This window comes from Ammodytes marinus, assembly GCF_949987685.1.
Source record: "Ammodytes marinus genome assembly, chromosome: 12".
NCBI lineage: Eukaryota > Metazoa > Chordata > Actinopteri > Uranoscopiformes > Ammodytidae > Ammodytes > Ammodytes marinus.
Genome location: NC_137216.1, coordinates 1,540,392 through 1,556,660, shown reverse-complemented (window position 1 = coordinate 1,556,660; position 16,269 = coordinate 1,540,392). Strand labels below are relative to the sequence as shown.

The 16,269-nt window shown below is 43.3% G+C and overlaps 1 protein-coding gene across 1 annotated transcript in view; it reads right to left on the bottom strand.

Moving 5' to 3' along the window:
- Positions 1 to 16,269, bottom strand: part of pde9aa (phosphodiesterase 9aa) — a gene marked incomplete at both ends in the record, with an annotated part of 161,290 nt that overhangs the window by 82,730 nt on the left and 62,291 nt on the right. The window contains 1 exon segment of the mRNA XM_080037923.1: positions 11,179 to 11,263. Within this exon segment, the coding sequence (XP_079894049.1) occupies positions 11,179 to 11,263 (85 nt within the window).

The window sequence follows — 16,269 nt, the reverse complement described above, 5'->3', positions numbered from 1 at the left end:
CCTATGGATGACATTCGCAAAACTACGTTAGATAGAAAGATGCAGCTCAATGTACCAAACAAGTGGATGTCAAGTTTTTGAATGTGCGATGTTCGGTTGGGGAGTTATAGCAAAATCAAATTGTCATCCTCTCCATTGTGAAGACACTTTTTTGAATTTTCCCATTTTCCCGCCGAAAGACTTAGAAAATGGCGAAAACAGGCAAAAAAATTGATAAACTCTTTTTTTTAATAAGTCCGGCCCACATAAAAATTTCTTTCCCATATTTTTGCCATAGGCTCAGGTATGCCCCATGATAGTCTCCCTTCAGTTTCAAGAAAAACCCCTTTTTTATTTTTTTTAAGGAATTTTCGCGAATCTTTAAAGCGCTACTGTTTGGTCTTCCGATAGTCGTAGAAAAACTATTTGACCCAATTTTGCTCGTGGGAGTCAGGAGAGCATAATGCTTTTGGTTTCGTCCAAATCGGGCAAAAACTGTAGGAGGAGTATGTTTCGGTGACTGACACAGTTTTTGCGATGTAGCAAAAAATGTATATATACGCAAATGGGCGTGGCCTATCTCAAAAGATGCAGCTGACTTGTGGGCATCTGTGGATATAAAGTTTTTGACTGTCGGACTTTCGGTGCGGAAGTTATAGCCCAAAACGCCTTTTCCTTTGTTGTAGCGCCACCTAGTGGCCGGGATATTTGAATTTTTTTGTCTGCGTACAGGGTACGGACTTGGATGAGCCCTGCAAGTGGCATGTCCCAACCCTTTACGGTTTGGGCTGCAGCACCACTTTTATGTGGAGAAGAATAATAAGAATAAGAATAAGAATAATCCCTACAAGAACAATAGGGTTCCCTGCCCCGCAGGGCTTGGGAACCGCGTTGCTCTGCAAAACGCGGTCCCAGCCCTACTCGGGCTTGGCCCCCTAATAAAAGGCCCAACAAGATCAATAGGGTTCCCTGCCCCGCAGGGCTTGGGAACCGCGTTGCTCTGCAAAACGCGGTCCCAGCCCTACTCGGGCTTGGCCCCCTAATAATCCCTACAAGAACAATAGGGTTCCCAGCCCTACTCGGGCTTGGCCCCCTAATAATAATCCCTACAAGAACAATAGGGTTCCCTGCCCCGCAGGGCTTGGGAACCGCGTTGCTCTGCAAAACGCGGTCCCAGCCCTACTCGGGCTTGGCCCCCTAATAATAATCCCTACAAGAACAATAGGGTTCCCTGCCCCGCAGGGCTTGGGAACCGCGTTGCTCTGCAAAACGCGGTCCCAGCCCTACTCGGGCTTGGCCCCCTAACAAGACCTGGCACCTGCTCACAGTGCCAAAACCACTGGTAAATGGTTTACTGACCATGGTATTACTGTGCTCAATTGGCCTGCCAACTCTCCTGACCTGAACCCCATAGAGAATCTGTGGGATATTGTGAAGAGGAAGTTGAGAGACACCAGACCCAACACTGTGGATGAGCTTAAGGCCGCTATCGAAGCATCCTGGGCCTCCATAACACCTCAGCAGTGCCACAGGCTGATTGCCTCCATGCCCCGCCGCATTGAAGCAGTCATTTCTGCGAAAGGATTCCCGACCAAGTATTGAGTGCATAACTGAACATAATTATTTGAAGGTTGACTTTTTTGTATTAAAAACACTTTTCTCTTATTGGTTGGATGAAATATGCTAATTTTTTGAGATAGGGATTTTTGGTTTTTCTTTACTTTTTTGCCAAAATCATCAATATTAAAACAATAAAAGGCTTGAACTACTTCAGTTGTGTGTAATGAATCTAAAATATATGAAAGTCTAATGTTTATCAGTACATTACAGAAAATATTGAACTTTATCACAATATGCTAATTATATGAGAAGGACCTGTATGTATGTAATTGCACAGGTGGACCTAACCTGTGACTTACAAGCAACTGTTAGTATTATACCTTTTATTTATTTTGATTCAATATGCTAATTCAGCTTGCTGGACAACTGTGTTTAAACCTACTGTTATTTAGACGTTATAGGGGTTAAAAAAAACAAAAACTCGCCGTGCGGTGGTGTGCAGAGTGTTTTCGCACCTTTAGGAAAGCAAAAATAACAAAGTTTGTCTCGTTTTAACAAATGTTGATTAGTTTAAAGGTCACATATTATGCTAAATGCACTTTTTAAATGTGTTCTAACATATCTATGGGTCCAAGGTGTGCCTAGAGACTGCCAAAATATAAAAAAAAATAACAATCTCTCCTTTTCTCACTCTCCCCCTTTCTGAAACCCCCACCCCTCCCCCCCAATATACTCCAGTCAGAATTCTCCCCTTTTCTGCCCTCAAAAACTGTAAAACCAGAAGCTTCCACTGTGCAGCCCACACCCCTATTTCTTATTGGTCCACGGCCCTGACAGACAGAGGGCGAGGCGTATCTGGCTTCGCTTCCGGACAGGGGGCGGGGGGAGCTCAAAGATTGTATATTTACGAGGGGAGCTGCAGCTCTTTTTAAAAAATAGGCCATTGTGAGATTAGCTGAACATCAGCATAGTACAATAAATTATCTGAAAGTTTTTTTCAGCAAACAATTAAAGAAAAACTTATTAGGGACCACTAAGACCATATAATATGGTGTATAATAGAACCGAAAAGTGTATAATATGGGAGCTTTAATGTTCAGTTAAATAAATCAATATTAATAAATCCAAGTCACAATGATCATTTCCATAAAATAATGTAATTAAATAATTACTATTATACATTTGGTAATATGACCATAACACTGAAGGCTACAGAATTCTTGACTTGTTGACTTTCCAATAATATCCACACAAATAAATCACAAACACTTCTGGTTACAATATAAGAACATTTATTTTAACCACAATGAAACTTAAGGCAACATCCGTTTTATACACGCATAAAGCAAATACACTTAACAAACTTAATAAAAGAAACGTCTAGAACAATGTTGTATTTACAACAATGTACCAGTATGTGTGTGTGTGTGTGTGTGTGTGTGTGTGTGTGTGTGTGTGTGGCTGTGAAAAGAAAGTAGGAAAAGGAGGGGGGAAGTTCCCACATGACTTGTGACTCGAGGGAGAGTGAAAATGCACGGGGGAGCTAGTGAGTCGATCAGTGAGACTAGGGTCGTATAAATAGACGTTTACCCAAAGGTAAAGGGAGGGGCGAAACGCCCAAAATGGTGGTGGGATAGACTAGGCTATTCTACCTCTAACCGATAGGGTAAAGTAACGACCACGAGTACTCAAGATGGCGCCTAACTCAGAACAAAGGGCACCAAGAAGGGGGTAGTTAGAAGGAAGCGGGAAAATTCAAAATCACCCCGCACCCCCTTTAAAATGAGACTATCGCCAATCCTTACACAATTCTATCTGTTCAAGACTACGAAAAGGGGATCTAACATGTGTATGAATGTAGGAGAGGGAGAGAAGGAAAACCACGCTTGAGCGCGGGGGTAAATGAAAGGTTTGAGGTTTTGTTGTGGAAATAGAGTTTGAAGAGCAGACAGTTTTAGTGAGTCTAGTGAGAGACGAAAACACCTATGTAAGGACTTGTGTTCGACTTGTTGTGATGAAACGATCTGTCTATTTGTAGAAGATTAAGACACGTGATGCACCCCACACATGAGATATAAGACACTGTTCTGTAGCTATCAAGAGTGCCATGCGGACTCAGCCTGCTGCTTCAACGCTACTATGAAATCCTCTGTATGTCCTTTGGAATCTTCTGAATAAACCTGAAACAATGATGAACTGTCCAGCCTGTTGAAGTCTTTGTCAGCCATGGGGAAATTTGGCTACTACATTTTGGCGTCACGATGAAGGATAAAATAACAATGGAACATGAGGAGACTACCTGTACGCGGCGGGAGTCATCTGTCGGAAAGAGAAATCCAGATGGACGCCATTAGTTGAAAGTTTCTTGACGGTCCCAGTATCTAAAAATAATTGCGAGAACTGTGACTGGGCATAAGGCGTTGAACGGCAAGATGCGCTCTGTGTGATTACCAAGATCACGGCAGGAAGTCCGGACTAGGGATGCACATAGGTTCCGTTAGGCCAGGTATCCACGAAGTTCCAATGTTGTAAACAAAGAACCGTGTGCAGTTTTATTGACTAAAGCTGCAAACACACCGCACTGGCCACATGGCGAGATTATATACAAAGTCAATGTACTAGCGCGTGACCGCGCGTCCACCCATGAATCGGCGTCCAGCGGCCGGCGGCGGGAGCTTGCGCTGCCGCGCTTCATCAAGGCGCGTGAATGGAAGGCGCTGCCATTGGCGGCGCGGCCAACATATGCGGCGATCGCAGAAGATGAAAATATTAATCTTTTTGGCGTCGCCGCTCTGCGATAGCCAATCAGCGTTGAGATTGCCCGGTGGTCTGCAAGACGAGGTGGACGTGTGGAGTGAGGACATGGGGCTTCCAATACATTCTGCAAATATTTGTATTTTGCATCTGTTTAGCTGTTGGTTGTACTTTAGCCAAGGTAGCGCCGGTTAGCATAGTGAAACTCACCCAGCTGTGTGCTGTTCCGGAGGATAATATGAACCCAAACTTTACGGCAGGCAGTGTCCGTGTGGAATTCCAATATAGTACAGCGAAGCACCGGTGTTGTCCTCCGCCAGACCCGGCACACTTTCACTTTCAGGTAGGCTGATGTCTGCCTTTATTTTTGCCGCTGAGCACACACTGCTGGTGTTAATGTGTTTAGTATGTTGCTGAATTGCTGTTAATGTGTGTGTATTTGCTATCGGGGTGCGTCTTCATGCTGTTTTAATGTTATTTGTGACATGACTGACTACACAGTGTAGGCCTACCTACATCTGTATTTTTTGGCACAGCTGGACCATGTTATTGTTGTTGTTGCACCGTAAGTGTGACGGGTCTGATCTTGGCGTCGGCGTCAGGAATATATGGCCCAATATGATCAAGCGGCGAGCCTCTTGCGTTCATGCGGTTAACCGCCGCGGGGGGCCAGTGCGGTGTGTTCCCAGCTTAAGACTTTGGAAAGAAAGGCTGGACTGGAATCATGCTTCTTACGTCGCTATGTGTGCTTTATGTACGCTCTGGAAAAAGACTAAAAGAAAAAGTGCCAAAGGTTAGAGACCAACGTCAATGTCATCATAAATTCAGACTGCTTGGGTTACTGCTCCCCGCGCTGTCGCAAGTGCAAAGCTGAGGTCATGATGAAAGTGGAGGTGGCCCCGCGCATACCAACTGAATACCAACGATAGGCCTTCCTGGGCCGCTGGCCACTGAATTCCACGTCTGGCGGAGTCTGCCAGGTATGAAATCGAGGAGCATCCTCTGTGTCAAAGTTGGTGGACTACATCTCCCATGAGGAGCTGATCATGTCTCGAAATATCTGAACTTGAGACTCTGAGAGACTCAGCTGTTATAAATGTGCTGTTGTCGATGCAGGGGGCTCTCTGCTCTGTCTCTTTTTTACTTCGTTCAGTGTATGTTGCAATTGCATCGTTGGTCTTTTTGAAATGTGGTTTACTGCAGTAATGCGTACATCTATGCATTGTATTCTACATAACTTTTAAAAAGTCCATATCATTTTTGGTAGGTGAAGTATCATCTAAATGGAGGAATATGTGGTGGAAATAGAGTTTGAAGAGCAGACAGTTTTAAAGGTTGCGGGGTCACTTGTGAGCGACGAAAACACCTATGTATGGACTTGTGTTCGACTTGTTGTGATGAAACAATCTGTCTATTTGTAGAAGATTAAGACATGTGATGCACCCCACACATGAGATACAAGACACTGTTCTGTAGCTATCAAGAGTGCCATGCCACAGCCTGCTGCTTCAACGCTACTATGAAATCCTCTGTATGACCTTTGGAATCTTCTGAATAAACCTGAAACAATGATGAACTGTCCAGCCTGTTGAAGTCTTTGTCAGCCATGGGGAAATTCGGCTACTACAGTTTACACAGCGATATCACCACACTGCCTCACTCGCTGAGTGGAATAAACAAGCAAAGCTTTCCCCGTCCTCCGTGTGTGAGGACAACCGGGGGGAATAATACAAAGCCAATCAAATAGCAAACACAACCTCGAAAATAAACAGTATTGTTCAACACTTTAAAAAGTAATAATATCTAAACCATCTGCCCAGGTAATAAATGCCAAAACTTACTTGGGGAACACGCTCCAGCGTGTTCCGTGCTCGTCTCCGTTTTGATACGTGTAGGCCAATCCTTTTCGGTCGGGGATACACGCACGGGATGGCGGCTAGACGGCGGTCCAAATCAGGCCCAAGACGCTTGGTGGTTGGGTCTGACTCCTGCTGTTTTCAGGTAGCAGGAAAAAAGCATAGCTGAGTCTGTGCGGAGACGGTGATAGGGGATGAATCGATCGGCTTACGCTCCGTGTTCCAATGGTGGTTCTCTTAGTAACCACGTGAACGAGTCCTGGTTCTTCTCTCGACGTTCCACCGGAACGTTAACAAAAACTTTGTTATTCTGGAAATCACCACGGCCGCTTGGTGAAAGCTTTTGTAGAAAAACGTGGTGGCTGTTTTCAGGACGGAAGAAAATCCTGTAGGTTGTACAACGCTGCTTGTCTCTATATTAATCAGCTGAGCGCCGAACAGAGAGGGGGAACAAGACGCCGTGGGGGCGCTGTTATAGGACGTGGGGGTCCTTCACCCGTGTTTCAATCTGGCGCTTAAAACGGCCACCTGAAAAGGTGAGGGCACACCGCAGTGTTTTGGACACAGGGTGGCGGCACAGAGTTGTCCGTAGGTTTGACCCACTACAGTGTTAAGGTTGCGCATGTCAGCCTGGTTCTCCAGCCGACGCTGCTACGTAAAAGTGTCCGAAAAAAGTGCCTCAAAGGCGGACACAGGTCGCAACTAATGCCGCTCCTCCTGCGTCGTGTTTGGTGCTGGAGAGAGTGACAGTGTTCACGTCATTTCGCTTGAGCCAACCCCTTAAGACTAACAATAATATCAAACCTGTTTGATAATGTCGGAACGTCAAGACGGGGAGAAGACTGGCTGAAATTGGGTCGGAAGACCACCTCACACCAAACGACTGAGACTACGGGCGACGGGCGTGCGCCACAACTCCAGCACGACTCCCGTGATTTCAGTCCGACATTGGAAGTTTGTCTGCGACCATAGCTGCCAAGTCTCACTCTTTGGCCATGAGACACACGCAAATCAACCAGTTCACACTCTCACACGCCACACCTCAAATTTCTCACGCGGAGAAATTAATCCCCAAAATAACATTTGATTTGCGGGACTTTTATTTTCAATTTCTTATTTTGAAAAGCTAACAGACATGAGTGCCGTGACTTCCTCTTTCTGAACGCGCATTAACGTTATGCTTTGATGTGCACTGTGCATTCGAAGCGCACCTTCTCTTCCAAGGTGTGTGTTGATAGCGTGCTAAGTTACCGCTGATAAGAATTGTGTCCCCGCCGGCTGGTGAGCGCGCATGCATATTAACCCTTCAATCTCACTCAAGTAAATTCAGAAGATCTTTGGATCGTTTTGTATATTGTTTTTGGTAATTTAGTTTGAAAATTAGGTTTGCAAAATGACAAATGGCTCATCCGCCAATACAAATGCTTTTATTATTCTGTGTAATGAACTAGCCTATGTATTGCACATTTATAGCACTTTTCATAACACAAATCAAGGTAGCCTAAGAGGAGGGACCAGGTAACCCAGATGTTTTATTTTAGCCTAGTAGTTTGCATTGGTGTTGAACTGTTCCCTAATTTTTTTCTTTTTTGAATAAAGCCTAATGCTGCTAGTAAAATACCACCAGCCACTCAACCCTCAATAGTAGACATGATATAGAATAATTACCTTTATTACAGTTTAACCAAATGTTTTAACAATAGGCTACAGGAGATATTTGAAAGCACTACACATGCATTGTAGGCTATTCAATTAAATTTGTGTCAGCGAAACCGTGAATGTTCTCTTTTACTTTACATAAAAATTAATGCAGAAAAGGCACACATTGCTTCATAAAAATTCACCAGAATGCAGGAAATTAAGTGTTTAATGCTCAAAAACAGACCCCCACTTATAATATGTCCACACCCAATGTTTAATTAAGACCTGTCCTACGACTTTGCAATTCATGAATTTGTTTATTTTAATAAGATTTTTGATGTTTTATCACATTTTCCAATTGTCTTTATTTCTGATTTATTATGAACAATATATAAACTCACAGGACACTAGCAAAAATGATTGGGTGGGAGAGAGGACACGGTTTTGGGTCCCTCGGCCGAAAAATCTCACTCCAAACTTTTTGTGAAACTTGGCTGCCCTGTCTGTGACTGTCAAATCGCGTGAAAAGTTGTGTAGTTTAAGCCCAGCATAAATTGTTCAGCAGGACACAGCCTCATGTCTGTGCCAAAGAGCTACTTTTCTAGTTAACCTGGTTCACAGAATTAAATTTTTTTTGGGAGGGTAATTTTCTGATTTATTCATTAAGCAAACAACTGATTTAGCAATATCAATAATGCAACAACCAATACGGATACTAATGCAAAACCACCAGCTATGCATTAGGGCTATACACAGAGCCACGATCCGTGTGAGAAGGAAGAATCGCAATTTTCTTCCTTTTCTTTTTTCTCTTAGGCTTAAATTTTGGATAAAGGTTTGGTGAAGGAAGCTGTAGCTCTTAAGTGTTTATTTGTTTTCTAACTTGATTTTTGGTTTAAAGCACAGTTCAATATTTTTTATTTTTCAGTTAACACTATTTTGTTACAGAGTTCAAATCTGTTCAGGTTATTTGTTATTAAATGTTACATTAAAGCTGCAGTTGATAATTTGAGCCGTTGGGATCCCAACGGCTGTTTTCCCAACGCTCTACCTGCTGTAGCTCCTCCCTCTGAACGACAGCTACGCGCGTTCATGTGAATTCAGTTACTGACAGACACCATGTCCGATTCCGAGGTGATTAAACATTAGTAATGATAACTACATACGTACATATTGAGCATACATTTTAATCACAGACATACCATGTATGTTAGCTTAAAATCATTGTAAGTGTGCTGGTAGGCCTAACAAAAGTAGCTGTGCCAGGCAAGATAGCAAACTAATTGTAACAGAGCGGAGAGGTGTGTGTGTTTCTCCTACTATATGCTCCTGCTCTGACCGCAGCTGGGAGGGGCTGCTCGGGCAGTGTTGCCAACTTAGCGATTTTGTCGCTATATTTAGCTACTTTTCAGCCCCCCTGGCGACTTTTTTTTCAAAACAGCGACAAGCGACAAATCTAGCTTTTTTTCTGGTGTAATTGGTGACTTTTTCGCCGAAGCAAATATCACTTTTAACGCTTCTCAACGAGCAGCGGGAGCCTCCTGGCCCGTCCCCCGTCACAGAGCACTGACAGACGGCCCGGTCCTCGCGCAGCTGCCCCTCCCAGCTGCGGTCAGAGCAGGAGATACACATCTCAGCTCGGGGCTGCTGCACGAGGAGCGGGCTGCGTGTCAGTGCTCCCGCTGCTCGTTGAGAAGAGATGATACTTGCTTTGGCGTAAAAAGTCACCAATAACACCAGAAAAAAAAGCTAGATTTGTCGCTTGTCGCTGTTTTGAAGAAAAAAAAGTCGCCAGGGGGGCTGAAAAGTCACTAAATATAGCGACAAAATCGCTTTGAGTTGGCAATACTGATCACAGGACGAGGGCTATATGGGGCCAGCGGCAGGCAGAGGAAGGGGACGAGGTCGCGGTCGGAGAGGTCTTGATGTGATAGGGCAAGAAGACATGGCCGGTGTACTTTTTTTCAAGCTCTCTCCGTCTCCCTTTCAGCAGTTAACTTTTCAACATTCGTCTTTCCTCGTTTTTTTGCTGTCTTAGCGGTGTTAGTTGTTAGTATCCTGGGAATGGTAAATTGAGGGTTCGTTTGTGAAGACATTGCTACTCGCTGTCCGCCGTAGTAGCCTTGTACCAAACAGTAGGCTAGTGTCAGACTGCTAGGGTCGTGAACGCTCACGCAACTGACGCATCAACGTCGTTGCCAAGGTCCCACAGCCAATAAGAACGGAGAATCTGACCTCGCTCTGATTGGTCAAAATTAACATGAGCGGTGGCAATTTTGGGGGGCAGCACACAGAGGCAGGGGGGAGCAAAGTGATAAAAAAATATTTTCAGACCACTTCACCTACATATAGCTGAATGGCTATTATGACAGTTTTGCCAAATATTACAGTAAAAAAACTCTCAACGGCAGCTTTAAGTTAAATGTTATAATAAATGTTATTTAAATAAAATGCTTTTCAAATTTCAAAAATCGTTGTATGTATCGAATCTTGGGCCAAAAATCGTGATACAAATCGAATCGTGAGTTTTGTATCGTTACGGCTCTTCTATGTATGATGAATTTACACTCACTGGCCACTTTATTAGGTACATTAGGTTAATTTTCTTTTTAATACATATAACTTATCAGCCAATCACATGTCAGCAACTGAAGGCATTTAGGCATGTAGACCTGGACGGGACAACTTATTGAGGTTGAAACCGAGCAACAGAATGGGGAAGATAGGGGTTTTAAGTGACTTTGAACATGGCAATGTTGAGCGTGCCAGGAGGGCTGGTATGAGTATTTCAGAAACTGCTGATCTACTAGGATTTTCATTTCAACCATCACTAGGGTTTACAGAGAATGGTCCAAAAAAGAAAAAATATCCAGTGAGCGGCATTTGTGTGGACGTAAAATGCCTGGCTGAAGTCAGAGGTCAGTTGCGACATTCAGATGGCAGGATCAGAATTTGGCCTAAACAACATGAAAGTATGGATCCATACTGCCGTGCACCATCAACCTTGCCATGTTCAAAGTCACCCTAACCCCTTTCTTCCCCATTCTGATGCTCGGTTTGATTTCAGTACATTGTCTTGACCACGTCTAATGCATTAAATTGCTGCCATGTGATTGGCTGATTAGCTTTTTGTTTTTATAAGCCATTGAACAGGTGTACCTAATAAAGTGGCCGGTGAGTGTACACCAAGCTTAACAGTCAAGCATATCTCCTGACAACACAGGAGCTGATTCCAACAAGCAGGTCTTTAAAACAGGATCAGCTGTCCCATGACAGTTTATGACTCTGTAGATAAGGCTCCCCTTTGTGTTTATTCACCTGGACAGATAAAAAGGACCGAAGAGATACAGATATAATGAAGCACATAATTGCTTCTGTTGTTGCTTACCTGTTGTTTCTGGATGCCATTTCCTCCTGCAAATGCTTGATATCTTTGCGACATTTCTCGATCTCCACCACCTTCATCCCCTCCACTGCAGACAGACAGACATGCAGACAGACAGAGCCATGGATTAAAACCCCACTAGTTCATTCACCTCTTCATAATATTTGTTGCTGCAAACACACAACGTTCAATAGGTCAATGGGTCATAACAGCCCTTCAATGATTTTGCTTTACTGTCTTTTATTCTGCCACAGAGGTTTGGGCCAAACGTTAAGCTCTCTGCTGTAGGGGAGAATGGGGTTATATGTCACACGGGTTAGTTGTCACAATCGTTATATCTCGGAATCAGAAGTTGTGTCTGTGAAATTTTGGTATGTAAATATCCATAATTGGGATCAGAGGTCACCTACATAGTCTTCCTTGGAGTTAGACTGTTGAATTTGAGGTGAGAGGACTGTTTGTGTTTTTCATGTCAAATTGAAAATATTTAGCTCCTCAGTATTATTCTTCTAGGCTTTTACACAATGGGTTTATAACAAAACAACAGCAATAAATTCAAGTTGGGGTTGGTCGTCACATTTTTTGGGGGGTTGGTTGTCACATGTTATCCAAAGGCTGCAGCCAGAAAAGGAACCCAATAACGAAAGAAATTGTCAAGCTGTACCCCCACTGACACCACATAGAAGGAAAGAATAGAGCAGGAAAAGGCAGCAAGCATGCAAAAGAAAAAAGGGCAACAAAATCAAAACAATCCAGTGCATCCCAAACTAAACCAGCTGCCAAGGCTACAGTAAGTTATATAGGCCTATTTGTCAACTTGACAATGCAATTAAACTTTCAAATGTAGTTATGCTTTCTTGCCTTCTTTTAAGATTATTCCCATTAAGATAACATTGTGACAAACAACCCCGGCCATAGTGTGTGACAACCGACCCCTTGATGGGGTTGGTTGTCACAATGTGTAAAGGTGTCTTTGATGATTTATCTCTTCTTTATTACAAGTTAGAAAAAGTGAGGGGTACACATTTCAAGCCAACACCTTAAGCTTCAATTCAATGCATGACTATTGAAAGATGTTTAGGTGATGAGCAATTCTCACTAGAGTAAAAAGTGTGCCTACTATCCCTGGTCTCCCCTACCTTACACTGGCCTCTCGTTGGTTTTCAGTTGGTATGATCAATCAAACAAAACAAGGCACACACTTTTCCCCGTCATCCCTACATAGGATTTAAAACCGTAACCTTACAACTCGCCTGAAGCTCTAATCTCGAGCGTCATTTCACGTGCCGATCACGTTTGAGCCGATGCAGCATAAAAATTACAGCGGGAACAACTGCTGGCTTGAGGAAGAAGGCACTGCTCCTGGGGGCCTATTGTCCCCGCTGCAGTTTTATGCTGCGTCAGCTCAAACGTGACCACGTGATCGGCACATGACATGACGCTCTAGAGCGTCACAGGAGTTGGAAGATTACATTTATAAATCCTATGCAAGATGGGATGCCGACGGCGTCTGTCGAAAGTACTGACTTGAAACTATATGCCAGTCTTGTGTTTCATGCAAATAGACCCGGAGAGACGATGGTTTAAAGTAGAAACAAAGCTATTTTATTTTCGCGGGCTCAAAAGAATGAGAATTCGATGGTCGCGGCCAATATTTTGTCATTTTACGATTGGAAAATAGTGCTGGAAATAGGCTGCATTTACCAAGCCCCAACCACAGCGAGTTCTACCAGCATCCAATGCGGAAGTGACAAAAAAATTATTTCACTAAGTGGCCACTAACAGGTGGTACCAAAACAGAACAATTTCTCATTGACGCCCTTGTTAAATATGCCGTTTTCACAGCATTATTAAACCTATTTACGGCCTGGTCAAACAAACTATTCTAGTCTGTATGGTTAGGTCATATCTTGACCATGACAACACTGAGGGGGGTGAATTTTTTGGATTACTCTAGTTTTTAAACTATTGGAGGTTAAAATGTACTAATAATTAGGGTGACAGTTAGCCGCCCGCTGACCCCCACTATACGTCAGCTAGATGGGCGTATCTCCCTCCCCTCGACATCACATCAATGCCCTTTTTCAGTAAGAGGAAATGAGTGAGAAAAAATCTGACAAGATGGCAACGCACATAGGCGAGGGCCAGGTTATCCCCAAACCTTCTTAACGCTACGTCATTCGTAACCCCTACTTATAGTTCCTACTTAACATTTCGCGTGTTTTCCAAAACGTTCTTAGTTTCGAATCTCTTTTATACGTCATACGTTGGTAAGGTTGGTCTGGAGCGCCATTAGAGACTTCTTAGCTCTACCGTAGTGATGTTGCAGCTCCTGACACTTGTCGCCGCCGCCGTACAGTGACCCAGAAATCTCTGTTGCGCATGGAACTACCACATTGCCAGTGTTGTGTTTCACTAATGCAGGGGTGGCCAACCCGCGGCTCGCGAGCCGCATGCGGCTCTTTGCCCAGCTTCGTGCGGCTCTTCAGTTCATATCAAATTATGTGATAATAATTTTTTTTTTTTTTTTTTTTTTAACTTTTTTTTTGTGTGGGCCTATGTGTGTGCATGTTCGCAAACGTTTCATGCGGCTCTTACGTTCGTTTTACATGTTGTCTATTATTTAATTTTTTTTTTATTAATGTGTAAGCCCTATGTGCCTGTTCGCAAATGTTTAATTGAGGACGCAACATAACGTTCGCAAACGTTTGGTGCGGACGCAACATAAAACTGCCCGCTCAGCTTGGAGGGAGGTTTTCCGTGAGTAAACTATTTGTGTCAAGTTCGCTCCGAAACTGAGTGGGAGAGTTCATATTTTTTGTTGAACGTTATGGCAGGCCATTCTGCCTTATATGCCAGGTGTCATTTGCGCATTTCAAGGCTTCAAATCTTCAGCGCCACTTCAGCTCTCTCCATGCTACAAGTAAGTCCCACAAAGCAACATGCATAGTAAGAGAAAAACGCTATTTTAAATTGTTATATTTTTGTTTGTGGACTTGGTTGAACTGAGAGTTTGTGTGTGAGGCAGTGCACACAATGTTCATTGTTGAAAATGACTGCCCTGTCGTCTTTAGTTCAGTCCTGTCATTATCACAGGGGCGGCCTTAACGATCTGGGGGCCGTTTCAAGTCCTAGTGTGGGGCCCCCTGTTTTTTTTTTTTTTTTTTTTTTAATAAATAATGCTTGTGCATGCATGTGCAAGCTCCCCGCGAAAATAAAAACGCCCCCCCCCCCCCCCCCCCTGAAATCTTACTGGCCACTCCAGTGCCCCCCCAGTTCAAATGTTATTTTTTATTTTCATTTTATTTTTTCAATTAAATTTTTTTCCTGATATGTATCCTAGTTCAGAGATGATATGTATTTTTTTTTCTTTATTAACTTTTTTTGATAGGTAGTTGCCAAGTTCATCACACAAACACTCCAATCCACTGATATGAGATCAGTTTGCAATTTTCAATTACTAAATTAATGGTCGGACTGTGGCCACTAGAACTGGTCTCTGGTCAGCAAAGGTCTTGAAAACAGCATAAGTGTGCTTGTGACATGCGTGCCACCCATGCACGTGTATAGGCACGTGTCCCAGCAGATTTTTGAAATCTGAATAAAAAAATTAAAGTTTGTAGTTAGCGAGTGTAACATGTTCTTAGCAAGGGCAGACTTTCATAAATAAAGGTTTATTTTTTTAGCAAGATATTTGGTCAAAAGCTAGTGGTCATCCGTCCCTCTGTGCAGTTGTTAGGCATCTGGCTGCTAGCAAGTTATGTTGTCTTGCTAATTTTACTATTCATCTGAGCTGAAATAAATATTGACTTTTTCCTTTATTATCTTCGCCAGAATGCACCAGAATGCTTAGATTACATGTTAAAAACACAAAAAAATCTTCTGGGGGGGGATGCCCCCAGACCCACCTTCAGGGGTTTAGTTTTCTGACAAACATTACAATGGATACTAACATGATTTGGGCATTTGGGATTATAAATCATCTTTGAATTGGTTGTACAGCACATCACATGCTATTCATTCAGGTGTGCGATGGCCACCCCACTCTAACTCTGTGGCCCACCTTGGCCACCCCCAGTCAAAATTTTCTGGAATCGCCACTGTGTGTACCCGGGTGTACGATGTGGCTCTTTGCAGTAACACAGTAAAAAATGTGGCTCTTTGTCTCTGACTGGTTGGCCACCCCTGCACTAATGGTTTAAAGTCATTCATGAAGAAAATAATTGCTGGAAACAATCTTAATCTCCTCCGCTGTTTCTATATCTGTTTTTAAATCAGTATAGGCTATGGTAGTATGTTGGACCATGGTTAACACTAGAACCGCCGCACTGTTCCACACCGCGGCTCGTCTGGATCAACTGACAGCTGAGTGCTGTTTTCATTGATAGGCCTATAGGGTATTGGTGATATTATAGCCTATCTTCCTTCAGTTTCATTACTGACCCACCACGAAACGTGAATGGTGTTCTTAAAAATACTTAAAAACAAGAGGTCCAAAACTCAGATGATGATTTAACAAACTAATTTATGACTTCATATTACACTAGAAATGCACTGGTAGATTTGATTATGCAGCCTAGAAAGAGAACGCTGGCACTTCTAGTGTTAAATAAATGTTTTGGCCTAAAAGGATTTCTAGCAATTTTTTATTCGCAAAGACTGCAATACGTTTCATAATATAGCCTAGTGCTGTCATGCACCTGCGCATGAAATGAGCAGGAAATGGAAAATCGAACTCTGAGCAATCGATTTCAGCACATTCTTTCTGGACAGCGCCGTCTACGAGCGATGTAAGGAGTGTTTCTCCTAAGAGACCGTTCGGGAACCACGACTATAGAGGTACTTACCAAACAACTTTGGTAAGTCATAACTTAGGAGTCTTCGTAGCGTGGAAGTTATCGGGAGACAATTGGACGCAGTTGGAATAACTAAGGTCAGCCTGGATGCTACATTCATTTTATATACTATCAGGAGTAGGAGGGGGAGGGGTAAGCGGAGTGATACGAAGCTAGATGAAAAGAGACGAAGAAGAAGAGTGACAGGAGGAGTATGCTAGAGACGAGGCTGCTAGCAAACAAAAGTGACGACTCGTCA